The 25,092-nt window shown below is 42.3% G+C and overlaps 1 protein-coding gene across 4 annotated transcripts in view; it reads left to right on the top strand.

The window, feature by feature from the left end:
• ANKRD55 (ankyrin repeat domain 55) overlaps positions 1 to 23,174 on the top strand; it is a 60,983-nt gene extending 37,809 nt beyond the window's left edge. The window contains exons 7-11 of one of the 4 annotated variants that reach the window (XM_008172789.4): positions 3,011 to 3,195; positions 4,858 to 5,025; positions 6,679 to 7,346; positions 13,142 to 13,243; positions 22,086 to 23,174. In XM_008172789.4, the coding sequence (XP_008171011.2) occupies positions 3,011 to 3,195; positions 4,858 to 5,025; positions 6,679 to 7,346; positions 13,142 to 13,243; positions 22,086 to 22,369 (1,407 nt within the window). In that variant the 3' untranslated portion in view covers positions 22,370 to 23,174. Of the gene's footprint in view, positions 1 to 3,010; positions 3,196 to 4,857; positions 5,026 to 6,678; positions 7,429 to 13,141; positions 13,244 to 19,144; positions 19,352 to 22,085 lie in introns of those variants that run through there. The other 3 variants (XM_042857538.2, XM_065598973.1, XM_065598972.1) reach the window with 3 other exon arrangements.
• Positions 23,175 to 25,092: the final 1,918 nt, after the last annotated feature.

Here is a 25,092-nt window from a genome sequence, read left to right as displayed (position 1 = left end):
GCCTGATGAGCCCCCTATGTGCTGGGGAACCCCTTCAGGGGGAATAGCTGGCAGCACAGACTGGAGGCAAAGCCACCCGTGGCAATGCAGAAGTGCAGGATCTGCATATGGATGGCCCTGAGTCCCTCCTGAATCCCATGATTCAGGAGGATCTTGGAGACCCCTGGTTTCTTTGGGGAGAGGCGATCCCTCCCTCCCTCCCTCCCAAGGTATACTAAAGAAAACAGTTTCCTAGTTCACAGTGGGTGTTTCCTTTAGGGCCATGGTCTAGCCCTGTGTGTGTTGCTGGATTAGGTTTGGATAAGGTGTGTAACCGGTAACTCTTTGCTAAGTAGAGTTTCAGACAGCTTTCTCATTTTTAAACTTCATTTGCTGTCTGCTGGTTTCATGTGTTTTCCCAGGAATGCCTAAGGAGGGGGTGGTGACTATTTAACTTTGTGAAACTTCAAAGAAAATTTCTACTTTAAAAAAATCAGAATCAAGCCTCACCCTCCAGTCCCTCATTCTTCAATGTACTCACATCAGTAATCTTTCCTCATGCAAATAGGGTCCTCCCATTGACGTGAAAGGGACTTCTGACATGGATAGGTTTTTTTCCATAGAAGTGAGGGCTGGATGGTTGGGCTGTTGATATTCAAAAAGTGAATAATAAAGAATTGCAAATAAGGAGGATTTAAGTAAATAAAAGTTATTTACATCTGTTCTTACAGGGACTTTTCAAAAATTGGCCTCTACCTTTGCATATACACACTTATTTATTTCAATTTATAATAAACAAAAGGGCTTGTCCACTGCTTTGGATGCTAATATTCAGCTAAAAACTCACTAGCATAATCAGATCATCAAAACAACTAACCAGAGCTTAGATGATTTCCCCCCTAAGTGCAAGCCCTTCAATGGAAGACATGCCATGTCACTTTTCCAGTCCACCAGCTACTGTGGAAGAGGAATGGGGTCATGACACCTCCATGTGCCCTGTAACATGTCTAGCACTACCGATGGTAACAGTAATCCAGAGAGTACACACGCAGGGCCAGCTGTAATCTAACCCTTAGATGAGCCACTGACAATTTAAGGTATGCCAGGGTGTTCAGTTGTAATGGGATGGGGCCATGTGATAGAAACAACAGGTGAATAACAGATGATTAACAGACATCTTCCTAGCAGATGATCTGTGTGTAACCCCCTCGCTGAATGCCAGAACATGAGTAAGAGGCATGCCCCCACACCTTTTGCATGCCCACATATGTTTTAATTTTCTATATCTTATCAAAATGCAGCATGCATGATTCATCTTTTCCTAGGGTACCAACAAATGAATCCTCAACAACAAAAATAATGGAAAATTCTGCTTCTTCTAGTACAGAATAAAGAACCCACAGGAGCAAGCTCATTCGTTAAAACCATATCAGTAACTCATCCACAGAAACCAGTTGATATAATACTATGCTAAAAGGGGGAAAGATCGCAACTAGTTTTAGTCATAATCATAGTACTTGATAAACCCTGTGCACTCTTTACAGAAATTTCCATATACATTTAAGGTGTCAAATAGACAATGTCATTCATACAACTTTTATTTGAACAATACTTACAACAAAGATGGGGACAAACCAACACTTCAGCCAAACAGCTTTTCCTCAAGGAGTCCTTGGTCATTTGGTAGTCTTTGGAAAGCACAAAGGATATACAGTAGAACCTCAGAGTTATGGACACTTCCGGAATGGAGGTTTTCCATAACTCTGAAATGTTCCGTAACTCTGAAGAAGAGGTTATGGACTTCAGCCACATGGGGGGTTGGTGCTGCAGCTGCCGGGTGGGGGGAGTCAGGGCTCAGGGCAGGGAGGGGAAGACGGGGCTTCTGACTCTCAGGGTGGAGGCTCAGGGCTTCCGCCCTGTTGGAGCACTGGGGCTCAGCACTTTAGACCTGGGGGGAGCGCCGTGATTGGGGCTTCAGCCCCATGGCTCCAATCCCGGCTTCAGCCCCTCAGGGGCGCAAGGGCTCAGGGCTCTTCACGGCTCTGCTCCCTGCTTCACCGGGATGGGGGGAGACCCACACCAGGGCTCGGGGCTTTAGCTGTGGGGGGAGCACTCGGGCTGAAACCGGCACTCCCCTTGTAGCTAAAGCCCTGAGCCCCAGCACCCCTCTATTTTTAAGGAGGAAAAATTGGAAAACCACTGGCCAATTGGATTACATGTTCAGAAATATTTTAAGGGAGAAAAGATTCCAATCAACACATTGCTCAGGTTTGTTATCTTTGATGCAGTTACTGATTTGGCAGATAACAGGAAGCCAGTGGATATTGTATATTTGGATTTCAATGTGGCCATCAGTTTATTACCACATTATCAATTGGCATTTTTCCAGTTTATTTAGAAGCTTATGAAGTACCATTGCATGGAACAAAAACAAGGTTGTAAAACAGAGTAACCATCAAAGGTCCAACTTTCTGTCCCTTACTCTTGCTGAGCAGTACTTACAATTGTAATCCCATTGAAGTCAGTGGAACTATTTGCATAAGTACAACTCACCATGATGAGGGGGTGCAGAATTCAGTCCCAAGTTAAGATCCCCAGTGTGGAACAGAGAGAAGGGAATAACAGAGCCTAAGCCAGTCTGGGGACTTATACTACTTTGTATAGTCTTGATTAAAAACATAGAGGAGAATGTAAATGCTCTTCAAAGGGACACATGCATATATATATGCTTGTATCCCTCTAAATTCTGTGTTTCATAAAAATCGAAACATTTCTGAGAAAGTATTCATATACGTTTATATGCTGTCTTTCTTTGGATTTTTCTATTGTGAGACCTTATTTGTTATTTCTACAATGCCCAGAAGCATTCTAAGAAACTCACAGCCCAAACAATTTTGGGAGGGGCAGGAATTCTCAAATCTGAAATAAACAGCAAATGCCATTGTTGTATTTATTCCTCCCAAGGATAGACAGTGCAGCAAAACATGTGCTTCATTGTTAAATGTTTCTCTTCCCCTTGCTTGTTTTCCAGAGTGGAAACAGGATTCTGTGTTCCATCATTCTGAACCATCACCAGGGTTCATCGATAATAAACTATGACGATGAGAACGGGAAGACGTGTATGCACATTGCTGCTGCTGCCGGTTACAGTGACATTATCAGCGAGCTGGCTAGAGTCCCGGAGTGCAATCTGCAGGCCCTTGATGTGGATGACAGGTACCCATGGAAATGTACTGAAAGTGCTGGAAACCCCCTGCTCTAAGTCCCATTGTGTTACCTGAGGCTAAGAATGTCTGTTAATTATCATATTTCCTGTTCTACAGGCCATGACCTATTTAATTTAACTGAATTTTCTGAGAATTATGTGTGCTTAGTGAGTCTGGAAATCAGTCCATAATATTTATACAACTGCTGACTCATGTAAATGGTTTTTTACACTATATTTTTGGAAGGAAAAGAAGGTGATTATACACACGGGCTTGTTACTATTTGATTCACTAAAATTAGGCATTCCTTCCAAAATACCAGAACAAGAACCTACGACTTGGGGTGAAGCCCTGGCCCCATTGAAGTCAATGACAAAACTCCCGTTGACTTTACTGGGTGCAGGCTTTCACCCTTAGTATGCTAAGATGTTAGAGCCTGATTTTCAAGATGCTGAGAACCTCATCTCCCATTCTCACAGGAAGCACTTTGCACCATTGTATTGTACATGTAGAAGATTCCTCCGTTTTACTGTTTAGGATCCCAATCCTGCATCCATCAAAGTCTATGGGAGTTTTAGCATTGAGTTCAGTAAGAGTAGAACCTGAGGGCTGTCAGTAACAGCTCTCAGACTTAATCCAATTATGGGCCTATCCTATTCCCCATGAAGTCAATGTCAAAAGTCTCACTAGCTTCAATGGGAGCAGGATTGCTCCTTTAGGATTTACACATTTAATCCTTTATGGAAAAGTCCTATAAAACTTAATAGAGATTAAACCAACAGGGTTCTATAGATGTTACCCTAAAAATCTTCAATATGCAAATGGGAAAACATTTTTCTATTAAATTCCCTCACATTTTCCTTTAAGAGATATCATTTTGGAGACTGGACAATACCTTATAAGCCCTCATTAGCTGTCCTTTCAATTCTGTTCCCTTTACACTCATCTGAAATCAATGGGTTGCACCATGTTCACACACTTCCTCTTTTATTCACCTATTGTCATTCACAATCTTTCTTATCTGGCATGTTCTGTACCTTGCAGCTTATTTCAATTTCAGAAATATAAGCAGTGGTTTTTCTGTGTAATGTTAAAATTTTGAGGCCAAATATTATTTTCTATACACTAGGCCCAAATAATGCTTCTTCCACTGTGACTTCAGAGGTTTCTGGTTGCAGAAAATCAAATAGGTTCCCCTACACAAGAAAGGATCAGGACAGCTTGATTTAGAAAATGGATCTGCCTCTATATGGGTCTCCTGCTGGTCCTCGTCCACTATGTAATGGAACACAGCAGCAAAAGAAGCTACTGTAATCTGATGGATGAAGTAGCAGTTGCGGAGTAGCTCCACTACTGCTCTGTGGCTAGAGAGAGCATCCTTTCCCCTACATCCTCACAGCTGGGTCCAATGCAGAGGTGGGAAGGAGTTGCCACCAGACAATGGAGACTAGAAAACTTTTCTTCAAACTCTGCTCTGGGAATTTTAGGCAATTCTTTCCCTAGTTCAGATCCACCAGTGCTAGCAATCATGGAGTGTTAATGTAGATCAACCAGAGGCATTTTTACCACCACATCATTGAGAGCGCTAGATGATACACTCTGTGAAGATGCAGGCTAGGTAGTACTGAAATAGTTCTCACTGGGTCATTAATTTGTTCCATATTTTCCCTAGGACGCCTCTACACTGGGCTGCAGCAGCAGGGAAAGCTGACTGTGTACAGACGCTGCTGCAGCTGGGGATAGATAGCAGCTCTCGGGACATCAATGAAAACACTCCTCTGACATATGCAATGTACTGTGGGCACACAGCGTGCATCAAGCTGCTCTCTCAGGAGAACAGGTAAAGGAACAAGAAATCAAAGAACCTCTTGCTTTTGCCAGCAGGTCACTTGCTAGAACAGTATATCAGTAGGAAAGAAATGACATTTCCTTCTCGCTGAATGCTACTGAAGAATGCAAGAGCCGCGAAACTACTGAAATTAATCTGCAGTTCCTATACAATGCTTGGTTCAAATTCTTCACTATAAATACCAATGGTAAAGTCAATCAACTAATGAATGACCTGTCTCAGGTAGGGTTCAGAACAATAAATATAGGGTTCAGAACAAATCAAACATGAATTTAGTTGTAAATCAATACAGCAATGTCTCCTGCACAAAATACATGTGATGGGACAATTTTTGCCCTCAAATATCTGCCTTCTGTTGAAGCTCATGGAGGTTAGCTATGTGTTCATGTAACCACCATTGGTTCATGTAACTACGGCAGAATTTGCCCCACTAAATATAATAGTCGTGTTTCAAATGGCTAATAATATAAGCTTTCATACCCATAACTTTAAAATAGTTTTCACCCTTGTCGTAATGTTTTTGTCTATGATTAGTTCTGTGCCTTGCTGTGTACATGTTTTCACTTTTCTAAACCTCTTCTATTAAAGAGGCTTTATTATTGGTCTCTTTACGAATTATTTTTCCTTTTATCAATGGCCCCAATTTTGTTCATTTAGGTTCTTCTTCACTGGTAGAAAACTCACTTATAAAGAGTGAAAGCTATCATGCTGATTTTTTTTTTTTAGACTTTTGTTACATTTCTTTATCCTGCCCCTTTCTTTCCAGTCAACAGTCAGTATTATTTCCTGCGTTACAAAGGGTAAGATGAACTTCAAATGATCTTTGAGGCTGCTGCAAACTCTACTTCCTGAGCAACCTCTAGAAGTTGATATTTAGCCAGCAGCAGCAGCAGCCTCCTGTAAAACCTGCTGAGGCCAGACCACTGCATACTATGATCTTGATAGAGCTCCCAAAACTGCGTGAGGTCTGCCCGGCCCTTGGATGAGTGACCTCCAAGGAAAGAGCTGGGGTACAGTAAAATGGTACTGATTTAATGGTCGCTTTTTTTCTCTCTGGTCGATGCTGAACCATTGCCCCTCACGTGGTGCTAGCGATTGCTGTGCAGTTGGAAATACCAGCTTTCAAATTTGACATAAAACAAAGGCCGCTTTGTCTTTCAAGATCCCAATGCATTTTTTCTTGTTAAAAGGAGTCCCAGTGTACTGGCATAAAGTGCATTTATACTCTGAAAACTGCCCGCAAAATTGGCATCCCAGGTTCCAAATCTATTAGTGTCTCAAAGATTCCAGACCAAATTTCCAAAATTGCCCTGCAAATTCAGCCTTGCATTTGAGTTAAGCTCTGTTATTTTTGGCAAATGCATCACCATCTAATGTACTCTGAATACACACAAAAAGCAGATCAGTTGAGTCAGAAGGCACCATTCTTAGTTTCTTTTTTGATCATAAGTGTCCTTTACATTCCAGTTTTGGCAATACCATTCAACCTACTTAAATTACTCCTGCAGTTTCTTCTGGATATGACAGTCTTCATTTTGTGTGCTAAGACAGGCAAGATTTCTTTTAAGATTCAGTACATTTGTACAAAAACTCTGAAGGATTTCCACTTTCTGTTCTCATATTTATTTGTTTATTATTTTCTAGTAGATCGGAGCCAGTCCATCACCCTCCTTCACAGAACAATAAAATCCTAAAGAAGGAAGCAAGATTCAGTATGCTTAACCAAATCTTCTCCTGCAAAAAGAAGAAAGATGATCAGAAAACAAACCAGAAAGACAAAGGCAGAGACAGATATCAAAGGGAAGAGACCTCGGAAGTTGATGACATTATCACTACGTTTGATTGCATTATGGACACAAACTGTAAAGACAACTCCGAGGAATGTATGTCCACTGTTGACTTTAAAAGAAGGAGCACAGACACCCAGAAGTACCTCATATCAGAAAAGAAGCAGCCAGAGTGTAATGGACTTCCTCCAATAAGAACACAAAGTCTCCCCCCCATTACTATAGGCAATTCTTTTCTAACAACTTCCCAGAGTGCAACTTCAAGTGTCTCCTTGGGTGCTAATGCCTACCATTTTGCACACAGATCTCAGAAAAGTAGAAGTGAACATGACTTGTTAGATCACAGAAGTAGCTGCCAGACTTTATCAGACAATCCTTGGAACACAGATGCTAACCAAATACTCTCGTATAAAGTCTGTACTGCAACTTCTTCAGATAAACTGATAGATGGTTTGCTCTCTGAAAGATCCAGCCATGTGCTTTTGTGCCCTCCCCACCTTCCCTATCTGCCTAGTTCTCCATCAGGTAATTTCTTTGTTCAATATCCCCCGTATCATCTAATCTCTACAGACATGGCAGGTTGGATAGGGGCATGTTGGAAATATAGGTAAGTCTGAGTGCTGATATTTCTAATTTTTTTAGTTTATTCTTCCTGTATGCAGTAGGATTCCCAAAACAGCATCTTAAGAGATTTTTAGTTAATATATTGTCTTTTCAGCACTTCAGTTATATGTGCTGTGTTCAAGTTTATGTTGTCTTCAGTGCTGAATTAAAGTTGCTAAATTTACTGAGAGAGTAAATGCTTTTACCTAGTATTTTGTAAGCTGTTCTGTAATGATAATGAAACGAAAGATGAGTCTGAGCTACAAGGTTCTGAAGTGAATTTGGAGCTGATGTTTGGCAGTTTGGGATCCCATGTTTTGATTCACGTCTGTCTCTTCATGAATCTGTCTGTCAGGCTCTGGTTCAGGAAATAATTTAAGCATACGAGCAATTTTAACTTAATTCCCAATTGTACTTCTCGCATGCTTCAATTTCAGCACATGCTTATGTACCTTCCCAAAGTGGGATCTTGTAGTGCACCAACCATCATAATATCTAGATGCTAACTGAAAATTAAACACACACACCCACATTTGTACACCAATTCCAAGAATAGATGTAATTTAAGTATTTGTATCTACCACCGGTGCTGCTGGGGGACCATGTCAGAGCCCACTACTCTTCAGTTCAAGGAGGACTGGCAAGGACTCCTTTCTGACACCTACTCCTAACTGGTCAGATGCATCACTATTGAGCCGTGGCTGCCTCCTGCATAGCAGTGAAAACTGAACAATCCACTAAGCTACTTACTGCACAGTAGCTGAACTTTCATTACATTTGTAATAGAGATTCTGTAGACAAGATAATTTCAGAATAACTGATGCTGTGAAAATAAGGGCTAGAAATTATTTGTAGGGGGTTAAGTAGAGCCAGGTCCCTAAAAGTTTGACAGACCTTGGCTGATTAAGTTCACACAGTCTGGGACCCTAGATCTCTGCCTAGATGTTTTTTCCCCACCTTCCCCTTTGCCATCCTTCTCACTAAATGCACCCAAGACTCCAGGGAACTAGCTGTGATTGATGTGATGCAATCACCTCTAGATTGAATTCATCAGGGTTCACCTCACACAACCCGTATGAAACAAATCCTGTCGGACTTTTTTGCAACCCAAGTGTAAATAGCTACCAAGGAGGCTGAGGAATCGTTTAGGATCATGCAAGAGGTTTTCACTAAGAGAAATGGGATAAAACTGAATAAAGGAAAACGGAGGCTGTATATTTGGAAACATTCCCCAAAGGAATTGTCTGTTGACTGTGGAGTAGTTTTACTGGGGAAATGATGAAAGCCCTGTCACTTAAGTAATTTAAATCTACATTGTTGGCTTTTCTTAAGAAGGTGTAATATGGTAAAGGTCAATCCTACTATGCTGGAGGGAGGGAGAGATGGAGGCACAGACAGGATCATCTAATTGCTATCTTTCCAAGAGTTTTCTGTGTCTTAAAACCCCAATCCTGCAAATGAATCTGCACAGTGGACACTTGTATCCACATAGAGACCCCATTAACTTCCAGGTGTAAAGGTCTTCCTGCATGGGTCTGCTTGCAGGATCATGGCCCAAGTATGGAACCTACAGGAAACAGTTAACTCATTATGGTGGGAGCTCTCTTTGTGTATCGAAGGGAAGAATGTATCCCCTTATCTCTAATGGTTTGCAATTTACAAATTACAGTTGGAAAATTAACTTACTAAATAAAGCTGGAGCACTGTGAGAGTTCAGTAGTCTGTATACAGGCTCAGCTGCTCTTTAACAAAGAAAATTTTCCAACAATAAGAAGATTCCCATAAGCTAGAAGAGAGGACATCCATTGAAATGAATAAAACAAGGGCAGCTCGCTAGTTGATGGGAATATATTGCATAGCCCAGGTATTGTCTTAAGATATGATGATAGAAAAGAGCTGTGTGTGTTGTCTAAAATCTGTCTGCTGCTGTAATTAGGGACACCTGAATCCCTGTTATTAACACTCCATTTACTTTATGAATTCAGAGACTCATGGCTCTTACTTTAGCTCTGGCTTTTTAGTCCTCTGTAGCTTTCACAGCATTTCCCTGCCTGCAGAATTGTAGAGGTTTGGAAGTAAATTAAGGTTCCCCACCAGACAGCTGGGCTTGATATAGGGGAGGCCCTTTCATAAAGCCCATTTACTTCATCTTGCACAGGGGGTAGGGTTTAGAGAGAGAGACAGACATTTGGCTCTTTATAGTAATTAAATGTTAATATTCTTTTCCTCCATTTTCAGTACTGACAGTGGTTGCTACATATAACTTCCTATACACTGAAAATATAGTACAGAATTATGGTTATCAGTCATTTGGGGGGGGGTTTTTTAGTAACAAGTTAATTTGCAAGTCATTATCTCAGCTGAAATTCAGCATTTAAGCCCTTATATGGAGTTATCTTTGCTAAAATTTAGAACTATATTTTATGCTAATGCTACTGAGACATCTGTCATGAAACGGGATTTTTTGTGTGGTTTTTTTATACTCTTAGAAATGAAAGCTCGGCTGATCTATCTACTGATTGCCCTTTGAATAAATGTCAAGTGAGTTTGGTGTTGGTAGCATTGGGCATTTTGAACCTTACCATCTTACCACTGGCGCAAATTTGGAGAAAAAACACTTTATCTTGGATTGTCTCCATCAGTGTGTGACCTTTGTAGAACAAGGATGATCAACTATCCCAAAAAGCATTGGCAATATTGCAGCAGAAACTCCTGTCAACTGTAGCATTGAGTTGGCATCAGCAATACAGAACATTTTGCTTAAATGAGCCTTGCCAGTATATCCCTTTGTAAAACAGACACAACCCTTCATCCACTCTGTGGAACAGAAAGGAGATAAATTACGGAAAGGGAACCCCTGTATGGGGTGGAAAGGCAGGTGCACAAGATGTTTCCCACCACCATGGAATCATCTCTCGCCCTTCTTTATCGTTCATTTATTTGTTGTGTATATTGCTAAGCCATCAGGCACAAGGCTATACCTTGTTATGTGTTTGTACAGCACCTAGTACATCTTGAGTGCCATGGTAGGTAATCTAAAAAATGGGCTAATAATAAAAAAGGGAGCATGTTTTGGCAGAGAGGGCAAGGAACTGGCAATAGCTGATCTGTATGACCTGCTCCCCTTTTCAAAGCTAAGGGGTAATTTATGATATCCTATGTATCAGAAAGAACAGGAGTACTTGTGGCACCTTAGAGACTAACAAATTTATTAGAGCATGTATGTATCAGAAGTTATTTCTGTGCTACATGAAACCCCACTGGAGGGATCATGTGCCCATTTGTAAATGGGGTGCAAATAGCAACAACACAGCAGCAGTGCCAGCTTTCATAAAACTCGCAATGTAATAAAATGCCAGCAAAGATTACAGCATTTTGCAATCAAAACAGCATATCCTTACTACCCCATACAAAAACAAATGCCATCAATGTACTTTGGGCCAAATTAAATATTTGGGGGAAGAGAAATTCTCTCTGCATACCGATATACATCCACTTTATTCCAGACCTTTTAACCAACAACAAGGATTAGAATATTAGGGTTGGAAGGGACCTCAGGAGGTCATCTAGTCCACCCCCCTGCTCACAGCAGGACCAATCCCCAACTAAATCATCCCAGCCAGGGCTTTGTCAAGCCTGACCTTAAAAACCTCTAAGGAAGGAGATTCCACCACCTCCCTAGGTAAACCATTCCAGTGCTTTACCACCATCCTAGTGAAAAAGTTTTTCCTAATATCCCACCTAAACCTCCCCCACTGCAACTTGAGACCATTATTCCTTGTTCTGTCATCTGCTACCACTGAGAACAGTCTAGATCCATCCTCTTTGGAACCCCCTTTCAGGTACTTGAAAGCAGCTATCAAATCCCCCCTCATTCCTCTCATCTGCAGACTAAATAATCCCAGTTCCCTCAGCCTCTCCTCCTAAGTCATGTGCACCAGCCCCCTAATCATTTTTGTTGCCTTCTGCTCAACTCTTTCCAATTTTTCCACATCCTTCTTGTAGTGTGGGGCCCAAAATTGGACACAGTACTCCAGATGAGGCCTCACCAATGCCAAATAGAGGGGAATGATCACGTCCCTCGAACTGCTAGCAATGCTCCTACTTATACAGCCCAAAATGCCATTAGCCTTCTTGGTAACAAGGGCACACTGTTGACCCATATCCAGCTTCTTGTCCACTGTAACCCCTAGGTCCTTTTCTGCAGAACTGCTGCCTAGCCACTCAGTCCCTAATCTGTAGCAGTGCATGGGATTCTTCCATCCTAAGTGCAGGACTCTGCACTTGTCCTTGTTGAACTTCATCAGATTTCTTTTGTCCCAATCCTCTAATTCGTCTAGGTCCCTCTGTATCCTATCCCTACCCTCCAGCGTATCTACCAGTCCTCCCAATTTAGTGTCATCTGCAAACTTGCTGAGGGTGCAATCCACGCCATCCTCCAGATCATTAATGAAGATGTTGAACAAAACCGGCCCCAGGACTGACGTTTGGGGCACTCCGTTTGATATCGGCTGCCAACTAGACATGGAGCCATTGATCACTACCTGTTGAGCCCGATGAGCTAGCCAGCTTTCTATCCACCTTATAGTCCATTCATCCAGCACATACTTCTTTAACTTGCTGGCAAGAATACTGTAGGAGACTGTATCAAAAGCCTTGCTAAAGTCAAGGAATAACACATCCATTGTATCCCAGTCATACATATCAAAGCATATAATTATACTCTATTGCCATTATTTCACCACACTACCCCATTTATGAAATAAGTCCTTTTCTTTCAAGAAATAACAAAATCCAACAGTCAATCTCATATGCATACATACAAATTAAGCAAAACCAACAGTTTCCAATTTAAAGCATCGCAACACAGCAAACACAACTTGACTATAGTAATGGAAGCAGATGGACATTCTCTGCTACCTTGAAGCTTATGTAGTCATTTATCCCAGTGCAAAGAGGATGTAAGATAGTGACAGCATTTTACAGCCGTTTGGCACAAGTATTAGGGACTAAACAGAATGCGAACAAAAGGAAAAGCAGGTCTAGGGAGTTCATCGGCATTTAGACTCTAGTGATGGGGCAAAATCTCTGATTTCCACAGGTGTTCTTCATATTTTAGCAAAGCTATTTTGCCCTGATCCAAAGCCCATAGAAGCCAGTGGACAGATCCCCATTGCTTTCAGTGGGCTTTGAATCAGGCCTTTGGTCCAGGACTGGTGAGATGAATTACACTTGTCTACATAGAGGAGAGTAACTAAGAAACACAGACTTCAATGCCTCATTTCAGAAGTGAGAACAGCAAACTGTGTATACTACGGATGGACGCACACGGAAGTGTTGAGCCCTATTGGCTTCCTATGTGGATCTAGTTACACAATTTTGGGCCAGTTTTAAACAAGACAATACAAATGAGTGTTACGCACAATATGAGAGAATGGGAACCAGAGTGACAGTAACAAGGTCATATTGTTATGTAGACTTTCTATGTGCACAACTTAATGATGTGAACTCATTTTTATAAATGAATGTAAATAAATAAATATCAGCAATCACCACTGACCTTCTGTCTAGCCATTTTCAGTTGGTTTTCTGTAGACATGAAGGTACCCATTTCTGAATATTAACACAGAAGTTGTTAGTCTACCAGCAAGTAGAGTACTGTCATGCTCCATATTATTTCCAAGTACATATAGTATGTATATATTTTTCTATCACAGGGAAAAGTTTTCAACAGATGTCCCTAGACCGACCCAAAGTAAAAGACCTTACTCCTGTACGGAACAATCTAGCTCCCATACCAGACCACTGTGTTCAGAAAAGTAAGTAGAGCATCTAAATTACTGTAGCACTCCTATGTGAATCTGTAAAGCATTTGCATTGGGCTTGTTTTTTTTTTATCCCAGATGTGTTTGATATAATTGGTCTAGCAGCAGTTATCAGCATTATCATATAGGAGAATTTAATTCTAGGATAGCAGGGGCTGAAATATGTTGCAGATGTAGTATGCGCAGCCTCCAGTAGAAGTGAAAGTGCCTTGTACCACTCTGGTAGCAGCCCTTCCTAGATACTCCAAAGCAGTGTTTTACTACTGAAGAGCAGGGATATATATACAATGTGCTGTAGACCCTTATGATAGGTACAGTGCCACTGAAAAGTGAACATGTATCCTGCTTGGTGCATTTTGGAGCAATGCTTGATGTGTGCGATAAAAATATGGATACACAACGGCTCTACTATAGATAATATGAAAGAAATCCATCATCTCCCATATGTCCTTGTCTGTGATCATGGCAGGAAAGAGAATTAGATCTCGAACTTTGGGTGCCAACCACACACCAAGTCGTTTTCTTGAGAGAAAGACGGTGCACAAGTGAGAAGGTGATCTGTGCTGATCTTTTACTCTGTATTATGGTCTGGTGCTTAGACTTGATCTTAAGCAAGAGCATATAACTTTATATCCCCATATTCAGTCTAATGTGATGTATTATATATTGCTACAACAGACCTTTCAAAGCATTAGTTTGTCTACAGTAACCTAGGTGTCTAGATTTTGACAGTGTGCACATTACCAGGGTGTCGGAGCTGCTAGGTAATTTGGGTCACTATTTCATCATAGACAGCTACAAATGTGTACAGTTTATGGGCCAAAGACTCACAATCCTATCGGCAAGTGAAAGGATGGGAGGTGGAACTTGAGGCTGTCTCCTCCTTCACAGGAAGCTGGTGACAGTTGCCTTCACTCATTCTCAACGGCTCAGTGCTTGCAATTATGGCTGTCTTGGTAGCTTCTGCTGTAATCAAGAGGAGCAGGAAGATAGTGAGGGCCTCTCTTGCTGTAGACTGCCAGCCAGTTCCTCTTCATTCCCATGACAACCCCAAGAAAGCTGCTGCAAGAGCAAAGAGAGCACGTCCCTGCCCCAGTTATCAGCACCAGCAGGGGAGAGAATGTTTAAAAAGTCAGGACAGAGGAGGAAGACCATAGGCCAGTGTCAGAGCTTTAGCTGGAGCCAGACACGGTGAGGCACTCGGTGTGTGACACAACCAATGCCAGCCCCACTCTCAGCACAGTAGCATGGTCTCACATTTCTGTGCTCCATTAAGCTCCAAGTCCATACATCTGTTTTGAATGAGGATTTGTGGGTTTGCCATTTACAAAAGCACAAACCACCATCCTACAACACCAACATTTTAGAGCTAAGCAAAAGGCTTCTTGCCCATTAGGACCTGAGTTCTACCATTTCGGAATCTATGTGTCTGCAGCTGAAGTTGACCACATTGCTAACAACAACAAAATAAAGGAAGCTGGACTCCTTACACTGATCTGCACATTAATGATGTTTCCAGCCAGGGTGATAGGAAAACAGAACCCTGAACTCTGCTGTTGTCTAGAAAGTAAAAGAGAAACTAATGTTCACCTCTTCTCTTTTGAAGTGAAGACATGAAGAATGCTTAAGTGACACTCCATGTCGTCAAGGCAAAATTCTTTAGCTACTTGCAGAACCAGAGCTTCAAGTTGTCTCTTTAATTTTAACCTCTGATGTTTAAATATTCTCTGCTCATCCCCAATTAGCATACTGTTAGGTATAACTTTCAACGGTGGATTTCATAGTCATCGGTATTTATGTAGACTTAATAATTCACACAAGCAACAAGGGTATTTTCAGCTACAAACAGCATATTACTGTTAAGCATCACAGGTAGAGGTAGCAAAGAGTCCTGTGGCACCTTATAGACTAACAGACGTATTGGAGCATGAGCTTTCGTGGGTGAATACCTACATGACATGCATCCGATGAAGTGGGTATTCACCCACGAAAGCTCATGCTCCAATATGTCTGTTAGTCTATAAGGTACCACAGGACTCTTTGGTGCTTTTACAGATCCAGACTAACACTGCTACCCCTCTGATACTTGACAGATAGAGGTGTGAGGTACTAATGTTTAGCAGCAGTGCCATATACAGGGTATCATCTTTCTTAGGGCAGATACAAATAATAAAAAGAAAAGCTTTTTTCTGTTTGCAAAACTGATTTAAATGTTTCACTTGCTGTAGAAAACAGCAGAGAAAAACTTAAATATGATGGGTGAAATCCAATACTGTTGGGGTTTATCTTACTCAGGTAAACTTCCCTGGGAGCAAAACTTCAAGAGTGGAAACATAGATCTACTGAAATCAAATTGATTTCAATAGATCTAGGTTTCCACTCCTGAAGTTTTACTCCCAGGGAAGTTTACCTGAGTAAGAATGTTAGGATTCAAATAGAAAAGACAAGATTCCATGATTTTTTAATTAAATTGAAACAAGTGCTAAATACGTAGAATAAAAGGGTGAAAGAAAACACAATAAAAGTATAAAAATAATTAGAAAGAGAACTGAAACCTCTATGAATGTAAACAGAAAAAATACATCCCCTCAAAAAAAGGAAGTGAAGCAAAAAAAGGAAGATGTATTTGCCTTAAAACAAGTTTAAAAATACCTTTTAGAAAAAAGTTTATAAGTAGCACTGAAGCAAGAACATAAGAAAAGAAAAACAAACGGTGGGAGGAGGTACTAGGCTGGCTTTAAGCCATCATTTTGACCTCCCAATCTTGGGCTTCTTCTGGGAGCTGGAGAGGTTAGTCTCTAAGGTACTAAGCCACAAGTACTCCTCATTCTTTTAACCTCCTATGGCTGCCCTGTTGGCCTGAAATCTCTGCAGTGTTCAGTGCTGCTGTCCCACCCCCAACACACCCTTCCTGCCCCTGGTATATACCTCCTAAACCAAGGGCTTGCAAAAAGGTCCTAAGAAGACAGCCTTAGGGCTGACTTTCACAGCTCCTGCAATGGAGGAGTTCTCCCCTGGCAAAATGTTGGGCTTTTAAGGCCCCCTTATACTGCTCTGGCCCTTTCATGTGGCATAAAGGGGCTAGAACTGTGGTGAAATTCTCACCTCTTAAATATAAATATGAGTAGATCTGGTTCAACAGGTCAATTTTGAAAATAGGAATAATGGTGATTTTTGCCATTATTCTTTATAACTGAAAGTTTCTTCATCAACATGGGCTGAAGAATAATGTTCTACTATAGAGAATTTCACAAAGAACTCTCCTCTTTCAGAATAGCTGCCATCTCCTATTGGTCTCAGTGGGAGGAGGCTAAAAATGCCCTTTGCAAAGAAACCCTCCTTCAAAATGACCACTGCCTCCCATTTTTCTCAATGAGAGTGAAGCCAAGCTGCACTCAGGGAAGTTGTGGACTCAGGCCGCCATCTTCTTTGAGGGCAGGTTGGCATCAGTCTCATTGAGAAAAATGTGAGTCAGTGGCCATTTTGAAAAAGGTATCTTTGAAAGGTTAGTCCTCTACTCTCACTTTCTTCATGTGTAACAAAGTGGTTGAATCTCTGCTTTAAGTGAAATCTAAATCTAAATGTAAATCTAAATCTCAACTTTTAACTTATGGAAGTGCCAGTCACTGTTCCAAATATTTCCCCAACCCTTGCCTTTCCAACCTGTATTATTTCATTTTGTCATGACTAATCCTGATACATTCTCCTTCCAAGTCTTACCTATGATGCCTTTGTCCTCACTCTGCAGTTTTTCTTCTAGCATCCCCTGGGCACCACCTCTCTGACAATCTTCCTCTTGTCTCTGCAGACACGAGCAGTTCACAGTAGTCATACTTGAGTATTGAGGAACGCAGGGCTGGACAGGCATAGAGTTGCTGCTGGAGTCTTTTTCTTTTCCTTAGAACTGACCCTGCCCTGTCCCTCCAGGGGTGCTGCCCAGCTAAGGCAGGCTAGTGCCTACCTGTTCCAACACCGCACTGCGCCCCGGAAGTGGCCAGCAGCAGGTCCGGCTTCTAGGCAGGGGGCCCCGGGGCTCCACACGCTGCCCCCACCCCAAGCACCAGCTCTGCACTCCCTTTGGCCAGTGGAGGCGGTGCCTGCGGGCAAGAGCCGTATGGAGCCGCTTGCATGCCCCTGCCATGGAGCCGGACCTGCTGCTGGCCACTTCCGGAGTGCAGCATTGTCCGCGGTGCCAGGGGACAGGCAGGAAGCCTGCCCTACACCCTGGCTACACCACTGATCGGGAGCCACCAGAGGTAAGCCTGTGCCCCAACCCCGCACCCCAATTCCCTGCCCCAGCCCTGAGCATTCCCCAACCCGGAACCCCTTCCTGCACCCCAAACTCCTCATCCTGGGCCCCACCCCAGAACCTGCACCCCCAGCCCAGAGCCCTGACCCCCTCCCATACCCCAACTCCCTGCCCCAGCCCAGAGCCCCCTCCCACACCCTGAACCCCTCATTCCCGGCCCCACCCTGCAGCCCTCACCCCAATCCTCTGCCCTAGCCCTGAGCCTTGAGCCCCTCCCACACCCCAAACCCCTTATCACCAGGTCCATTGGGTCACGGGCATCAACAATTTTCTTCAACTGGGTCCCCAGAAAAAAAGTTTGAAATCTACTGTCCTAGAGGGAGGTTTGCATTATTCAGGATCCGACAGACAAACAGGGCTTGACTTCTGGCCACCTCATCTTGACTGTTTGAAAGAATGTTACTATGTAGTGGCTTCTGATGCTTGGTGGTGAAATCACCACAGCACAGCAGGCCTGTGCAAGGTTCTCTAAACCACTTACACTTTTAGTTAAGGGTTTAAGTGGGTCTTTCTTGGTGTTTAGGGCCTTCTGCAGACCCTTTGCACTGGTGTGAATTTCACTTAGGTGAATAACAATCTGCAAATGTTGAGATTAGTGCTGTCCTCTTAAGAAATGAGTGAATGCTCCTCTGGATGTGTTGACCTCAGAAGGTCAGGTCAACACCCACCAAAAGGCAGGCCTCTCCAGGACATGACAGTAGCCAGTGGGAGATTTTGGAGGTGAGGTAAGTAAAGGCCTAGTATCTTAACCACTAGGCAACATCACCAGTGAGCCACCCTTCACAACTTGGTGGAAAAGGCGGGCACTCATCACAGGTCTGCAGTAAAGCCTTGAAAGAAAGAAAGAAAAAAATCATGGATATAGACAAACTGTTGAGGTGGCTGATGGACAGCCAGCATTAACAGAATCAGATGTTCCAACTTAAATGGCTACCCAGCAACAGCAGTAAGCACCACAATGACAGCAGCAGCAGCTCAACCAGGAGCTGATGGCACAACAGTTAGAGCAGCAACACCACCTGGTCCAGCAGGTGGTGACCCTTTCACAACCACCAGGGGCAAGCGCAAATCTTGCGTCCAGGACCCCAAACCCTGCCCCAACCCCAAATCTTCTGGTAAGATGTCTGGGGACAACTCTGATGCTTTCCTTACTAGTTTTGAGAAGATCATGGCAGCAGCTCAATGGCCATCTGAACTCTGGGCTGTTTTGCGGGCACCTTATCTTACCGGGACAACTCAAGCAGCATATCAGAGCCTCGATGCCATAGATGTGCAAGACTATGCATGGGTCAAGGCAGCCATTTTAGACATCTTTGATATCATGGCTGAGACCCACCAGCAGCACTTTCCACCGGGATCCCAGCCTCAAGCAGTGGCTCAGAGCCTTAAAGAACATTGTTGGCTGTGGCTGCAGTTGAGCAGGTCTTGCTCAAGCAATTCACGCAGATTCTCCCAGCTGGCAGACATGGGTGAGTGTTGTGACATAGGCCTGAGACATCAACTGATGCAATAAGGCTGTCAGAAAATTATATGGTGACCACATGCCTGGCCACTGGAACACTGAGGCCTCAATATGCTCATTCCAGAGTATCACAGACTACAGATCTATGAGCCCAGCGAGGGGGGTGCCCTCTGGGGTACTGAATGCCAAGCCCAGTCCCCTGGATGATCTACAGCTATGGATGACCTGACCAGAGGGTCGAGTGGACACCCAGCAGAAGCAGACCACCAGAGGACATGACCGTAGCCAGTGAGAGACATTGGAACTGGGGCAAGTAGAGACCTATCATCCTAACCACTTAGTGGCACTGCCAGTGAGCGCCACCTATCACACAAGTTTAAGACTGGCAGAGTCTCAAGGAGTTTGCTGGTGAGACAGGCAGAATGGTGTGGCAAGGAGTGGACACATGCAGTTTAAGCTCCAGTAAAGCTCTCGCTCACTGAAGTAGTGGGGTAACAGTGGCTTATGATTTTGGGCACCCAAAGAAAGACTCACAAAGATATCTGGGAATTCACATCTCTAGAAGAGCTTTATAATTTAAATATAAAATCTCTACTTCAGCAAATGAAAAGAGATCTGGAGTGCTGGGGAAAGTATGCCATTTCTTGGTTGGGAGAAGTAGTCACAGTCAAAATGAACATTTTGCCAAGGATATCTTTCTTTTTTCAAAGTCTTCCTGTAGTCATCCTGGATAAAAAGCCTAGCAGAAATACAGAGGATGGTGTTAGAATTTATATGGAATAAGAAAAGATCAAATGTGAGTGCAGATACTTTCTTTCAACCCATTGAACAAGGTGGATTAGCTATTAGAAATATTCTGTGGCACTAGCAAGCCAGCCCGCTCAAAGCAGTAGTAGATTGAGAGCACTCTAACCCAGCCAAACACCGGGTCTTTTACTTAACAAGAAAATTGGAGCAGTATAAACATTGCTGGGCTACCATGGACCAATTAAAAAACAAAAACACGCCCTCCAGAAATTTATACTCATCCTTAAGTGAAGACTCCTCTATAGGTTGGGATAGAGCTAAAGATAAAATAAAGCCCTTTTCCCCCATTGAAAACATTCCAGGTTTTTACCCAAATTATGAATCAGAAAGTCTGAAGACTGAAAAGGCCATGGAGTACAAACAGTTGACCAGCTATTCATCAAAAAAGCTTTTCTAATTTAATTAGAACTCAAAACTAGCTTTAACTGGCTCACTTTCCCATGGTATTGGTTACCTTTATTCAATACTCAAAGTACATTCACCTCTACAAAAAAAGCACACCAGATAATTTTTTTTATTAACATTCAGTAGACATGCCTGTTTTGTTAAATATAATTCAATAAATCACTAGAAACAATATGTCATGGATAGTGTAAAGATGCTCACTCAGTGTGTGTGATGCATGTTACAATGTTAAGTAGAGAGATCCAACAATAACATGTTTTGCCAAACCAAAGCTCACTGTCGTAACATTTATTGTATTGTCTCTAATATTTATATGGCTAGGATTTGTAAACCTATTAAAATATCCTAAATAAACATTTTTTTTAAAGTGCAATAGATTTAGATGTGTAACAAACAGGCCACTCTTTTGTCTGCACATTTTTTGATCTGCTGTTCTTTCTAAAGGTACAATTAATCAGTAAATATGGATTCTACAGTGTTTCATATACAGCAAATCTACTCTTAACAGGTAAATTCAAAGATTGTTTAAAGTGGACTTGTAGGACAAGATCCTCAGTGGACATAAATTGCCATAGCTCTATTGACTTCAGTGAAGATACTCAACTGACACCAGCTAAGGATGTGACCTGTTGATTCTAACAACAATTGCTCCAAATTCTCCTCTGTTAAATAATTAGAATGGCTATACTGGATCAGACCAAAGGTCCACGAAGCCCAGTATCCTATCTTCCAACAGTGGTCAGTCCCAGGTGCCCCAGAGGGAATGAACAGAACAGGTAATCATCAAGTGATGCATGTCCTGTTACACATTCCCAGCTTCTGGCAAACAGAGGCTAGACACCCCATTCCTGCCCATCATGGGTAATAGCCATTGATGGCCCCATCCTCTATGAATTTATCTAGTTCTTTTTTGAACCCTGCTATAGTTTTGGCCTTCACAACATCCTCTGGCAAAGAGTTCCACAAGTTGACTGTGTGTTGTGTGAAGAAATACTTCCTTTTGTTTGTTTTAAACCTGCCGCCTATTAATTTCATTTGGTGACCCCAGTCAATCAATCTACATCTAGATTAATTCCATTGTTTTCAGTGGTATTACACCAGATTTACATCAGATTAAGAGAGGAGAATCTCCTCCTTGTTGGCTTGTAAAATTTATTTTAAACTTGTTCAAAGAAAATCCCGATCAGGTGGGTTGCGAGGAAGGAGCAAAGAATTGAAGAACTATCAAAGGAAGGGAGGGAGTCATGAAGATTCATGTTCAGATAAGTTTTGGATATGTATCCATGTGTTTCAGTGATTATCAAAAGTGAAGCTATGCAGGCTCACAGAGCACGGAAAACTCCTTGTAAATCATCTGTCATTGGCATTGTTTTATCACAAAGAAAAGTATTTCCACTCATGATTAGTTCTGCCAGGATATGCTTTAAATTACTTTAGTAATTCTTTGCTCGTTTTTTATACTGTTTCTAAGGCCTGGTTCACACTAACCCCCCCACTTCGAACTAAGGTACGCAAATTCAGCTATGTTAATAACGTAGCTGAATTCGAAGTACCTTAATTCGAACTTACCGCGGGTCCAGATGCGGCAGGCAGGCTCCCCCGTCGATGCCGCGTACTCCTCTCGCCAAGCTGGAGTACCGGCGTCGACGGCGAGCACTTCCGGAATCGATCCCAGAAGATCGATTGCTTACCGCCAGACCCGGAGGTAAGTGTAGACCTACCCTAAGTTTCATGGGTTCAATTTAAGTGCACATGATACAAGATAAACGTACAAGAATAAGAAAGTGACAAACTGACACATTATAGAATTTGTTTCTGACTTTCTGGGCACTCTTTTTCTCTTTTTTCCTCAGTCCAGCTACCACCTACTGAAGTTTCTCAGGGTGTCAAGAAGTCAAAGTCTCTGTCTTTAAACTCCTTAAGGACTGGCACATCTATACTCCCACCAGCACTTACCTCCAAATCCCAGAGAGGAGGACTTTCTCAAAGTCATTCACTGCATTCCTTCTTACCAGTTCTATCGGGGGACTCTCTCAGAACAAGCCGTGTCCTGCCTGCTATCCCGAGCCAGAAGGGGTCCACTCTCACAGTGGAATACTTTAAGAAATCTTCCAGCAAATCAGACAGTGAAAATTAGCTCATCTTGCTGGCCTCAAACACATAGATGGAAATATTTCTAAGCTTTTTATTACAAGATTATTTATTATACAGTAGAACCTCGCTAATTCACACTAATGAAAGCTGATGTGAACTAGACTGTTAATGATTAAACAATTTAAAAAGCAAGGATACTGCATCACACACAGTATTTTGTACATTGCGTTGACATTTTTAGTGTCATTTTAATTTATTATTAATTTGATAGTAAGTAGTGAATATACTGTAGTATATTTTGTGAAAGGAGACCCTAATAACACACAACCCCACTACAACACTGTGCTATTAAATCTTTGCTGAGAAGTAGGGCTAGAATGCCAGGATTTGTGTGAGAGTCATAAGATGTTTGGATAAGTGAAACGTAAGTTTGTGAGGTTTTACTGTAGTTCACAAAGCAAAGGCTCTGATGCTGAAAACCAATTTTTTTTAAAACTAAAATTCTGAACTCTAAAGAAACATCAGTTTTGGTAAATCAGCTGTTATTTTCCAATTTATTTCTAACACATTTTCTACACTGTGAATTTGTGATTTTTGTGATCTCCACATGCCAAAAAAAATGTAATACAAAAAACAAATCTTTGCAGGACAGACAGGGACATACCACAGGCCTTTCAAAATGTTTGCTGATTGCACAGATTGATTTATGTATCTGATTTACTTAATACTTTATATTCTTCAATAACAAGACACTATTATTTTCATATAACAAGGATAATTCAATCAGATCGGTGTTATTAGCTGTTATTTCATCAATTTAATCCTTCTGATCTACAAATTAAAAAAAATCAAAACTGAAAGCCTTTTAATCAACAGTAATTTGAGTTGCATTATATGGGGGTATGCTCTATGGTCTTCTGCAAAACATTTTCTAACACTGTACTTCATTGGAGGCTGTCAGAGTTAGTCAGGATATGATTGCTTCAGGGTGCTCTTGTCATTACTTTCCCATATTACAGTCTTCAGCTTACAATCTACTTCTCCATTTCCAGTAAAATACGTGGGTTGATTAGCTCCAAATCCCACCCTGCCAATGAGAATGGAATAAGCACTCCCAAGTAGTTCTAGATACATGTTTTATTAGCTACATGATTCTTTCTTAATTACCTCACAGTAGAGGCCAAATCCAGCACAGCAGTTTTTTGTCTCAGGACACTTAACAGTCAAGAACTGTTCTTGGAAAGTAGAGGGGAAAGAACTCACATAAATGGGTTCCTTATTCCTGTGCTTGCACCTAAGCACCTGATCCAAATATCAGGCCCTAAATGCATGGGCCTGAAAGCATCCAAATCCTCTGTAGCTAGGTGGATAAAAAGCTGTATCACCGAAGCACACTCAGTCAATGGTAAACCAATTCCACAAGGATGCAGAGCCCACTCAATGCATTGCACAACAGCCTCCTAGGCAAAAAGGGTGGCAGCCACTACAGAGGAAATCTGCAAACCTACCACTTGGCCATCTATGAACGTGTATAAAGCTCTACAGATGTGAACATGACAGTGTCAAGACCCACTCTCCTGGAGCGATGTTATTACATCAGAACCGAAGCTTTCATGAAAAAAGTAAGTTTCTAGCCCTCGTAGTTGCACAGAAAGTTTGAGAAGGTGATCCAGGTGTTACCAGAGTGATGTCTGCCTCTGTATGCACGCTGCCTGAAACAATAGCTCTGAGACATATGAACTGCCCCTGCCTCTCAATGGGGTGTGAACTCTAAGGCCAGCCTGAAAGGGGCACTGTGTGTGGCCTGGTTCACCAAACATTCACTGAAGCAGATACACCCCGGCTCTTCGGGTAAGTATGTAATGACCCCCTGTTGCCACTCTTGTCCTTTGCAGGATGAAAGAAGTAGATGCCTATTGGCTTGCAGGGAGAGGGACTCTGCTCCTTCTCCCAGAGAGAAGGAGCCCCATGCAAGGCCTTTGCCTCTCTGGAAAGCAAGGGGAATCCTTCTGCCACTGCCCCTGCTGCTCTTGAGAGGAATGGGGACTCAGCCCCTACTCCAGGGGGAAGTGTCTCCTCCCAGCTGTTGCCACTGCCTGTCCTGGGAGGATGAGAACCCTAGGCTGCCCATAGAGAAGTGGTGTCTGGCCGCCTACCAGTCCAGCAGGTAGCTGTTATGTAGTTTTTCTCTACAATTCCACGTGGGGGCAAGGTCACAGCAGCCCCATATAATGGTGTCTCTAGGGCCCTGGATTGCCTTCATCTAGAGACTGGGAGAGAGGTCAGGATCCAGAATGGAAAATGTATTACCTGTAAATGTGAATAAAGTAGTATTGTTTCTTTTCTGGACTAACCACTTGCTTAGCCTTCCCCACCTAAGACAAGTTCTTCAGGTATCTGTGAAGTGATCTCTTCAGATTAAAAAGCATTACTACCTAAAACATTATATATAATCTACTAATAAGAATGGAATGTTTCCTTACAGCTTTGGGAGTACTCATGTGGATATGGGGCACAGCCAATAGACCCCTGGACAAGTCTGAACTGCCTCCAATATTCTAAGAAGCGTGAGACAGCACGACCAAGCTTGGGTTAGGGGTCGGGTCATTCCCAGAAAATAAAGTATCAGGTAACAAATGTACCTCTCCATAAAGGTTTTATCAGTCTTGCACAGACAAAGCTGAGTAATGAACTAATGTTGCCAGCCATTTTCTGCTGAAAAGAGGTCTAGATCAAAGAAAATACTTTCTTCCAAAGACCACATAA

Source organism: Chrysemys picta, chromosome 6 (assembly GCF_011386835.1).
Source record: "Chrysemys picta bellii isolate R12L10 chromosome 6, ASM1138683v2, whole genome shotgun sequence".
In the NCBI taxonomy this organism is placed as follows: domain Eukaryota; kingdom Metazoa; phylum Chordata; order Testudines; family Emydidae; genus Chrysemys; species Chrysemys picta.
Note: the sequence above shows the minus strand (reverse complement) of the source record. Positions and strands in the feature narration are given on the sequence as shown.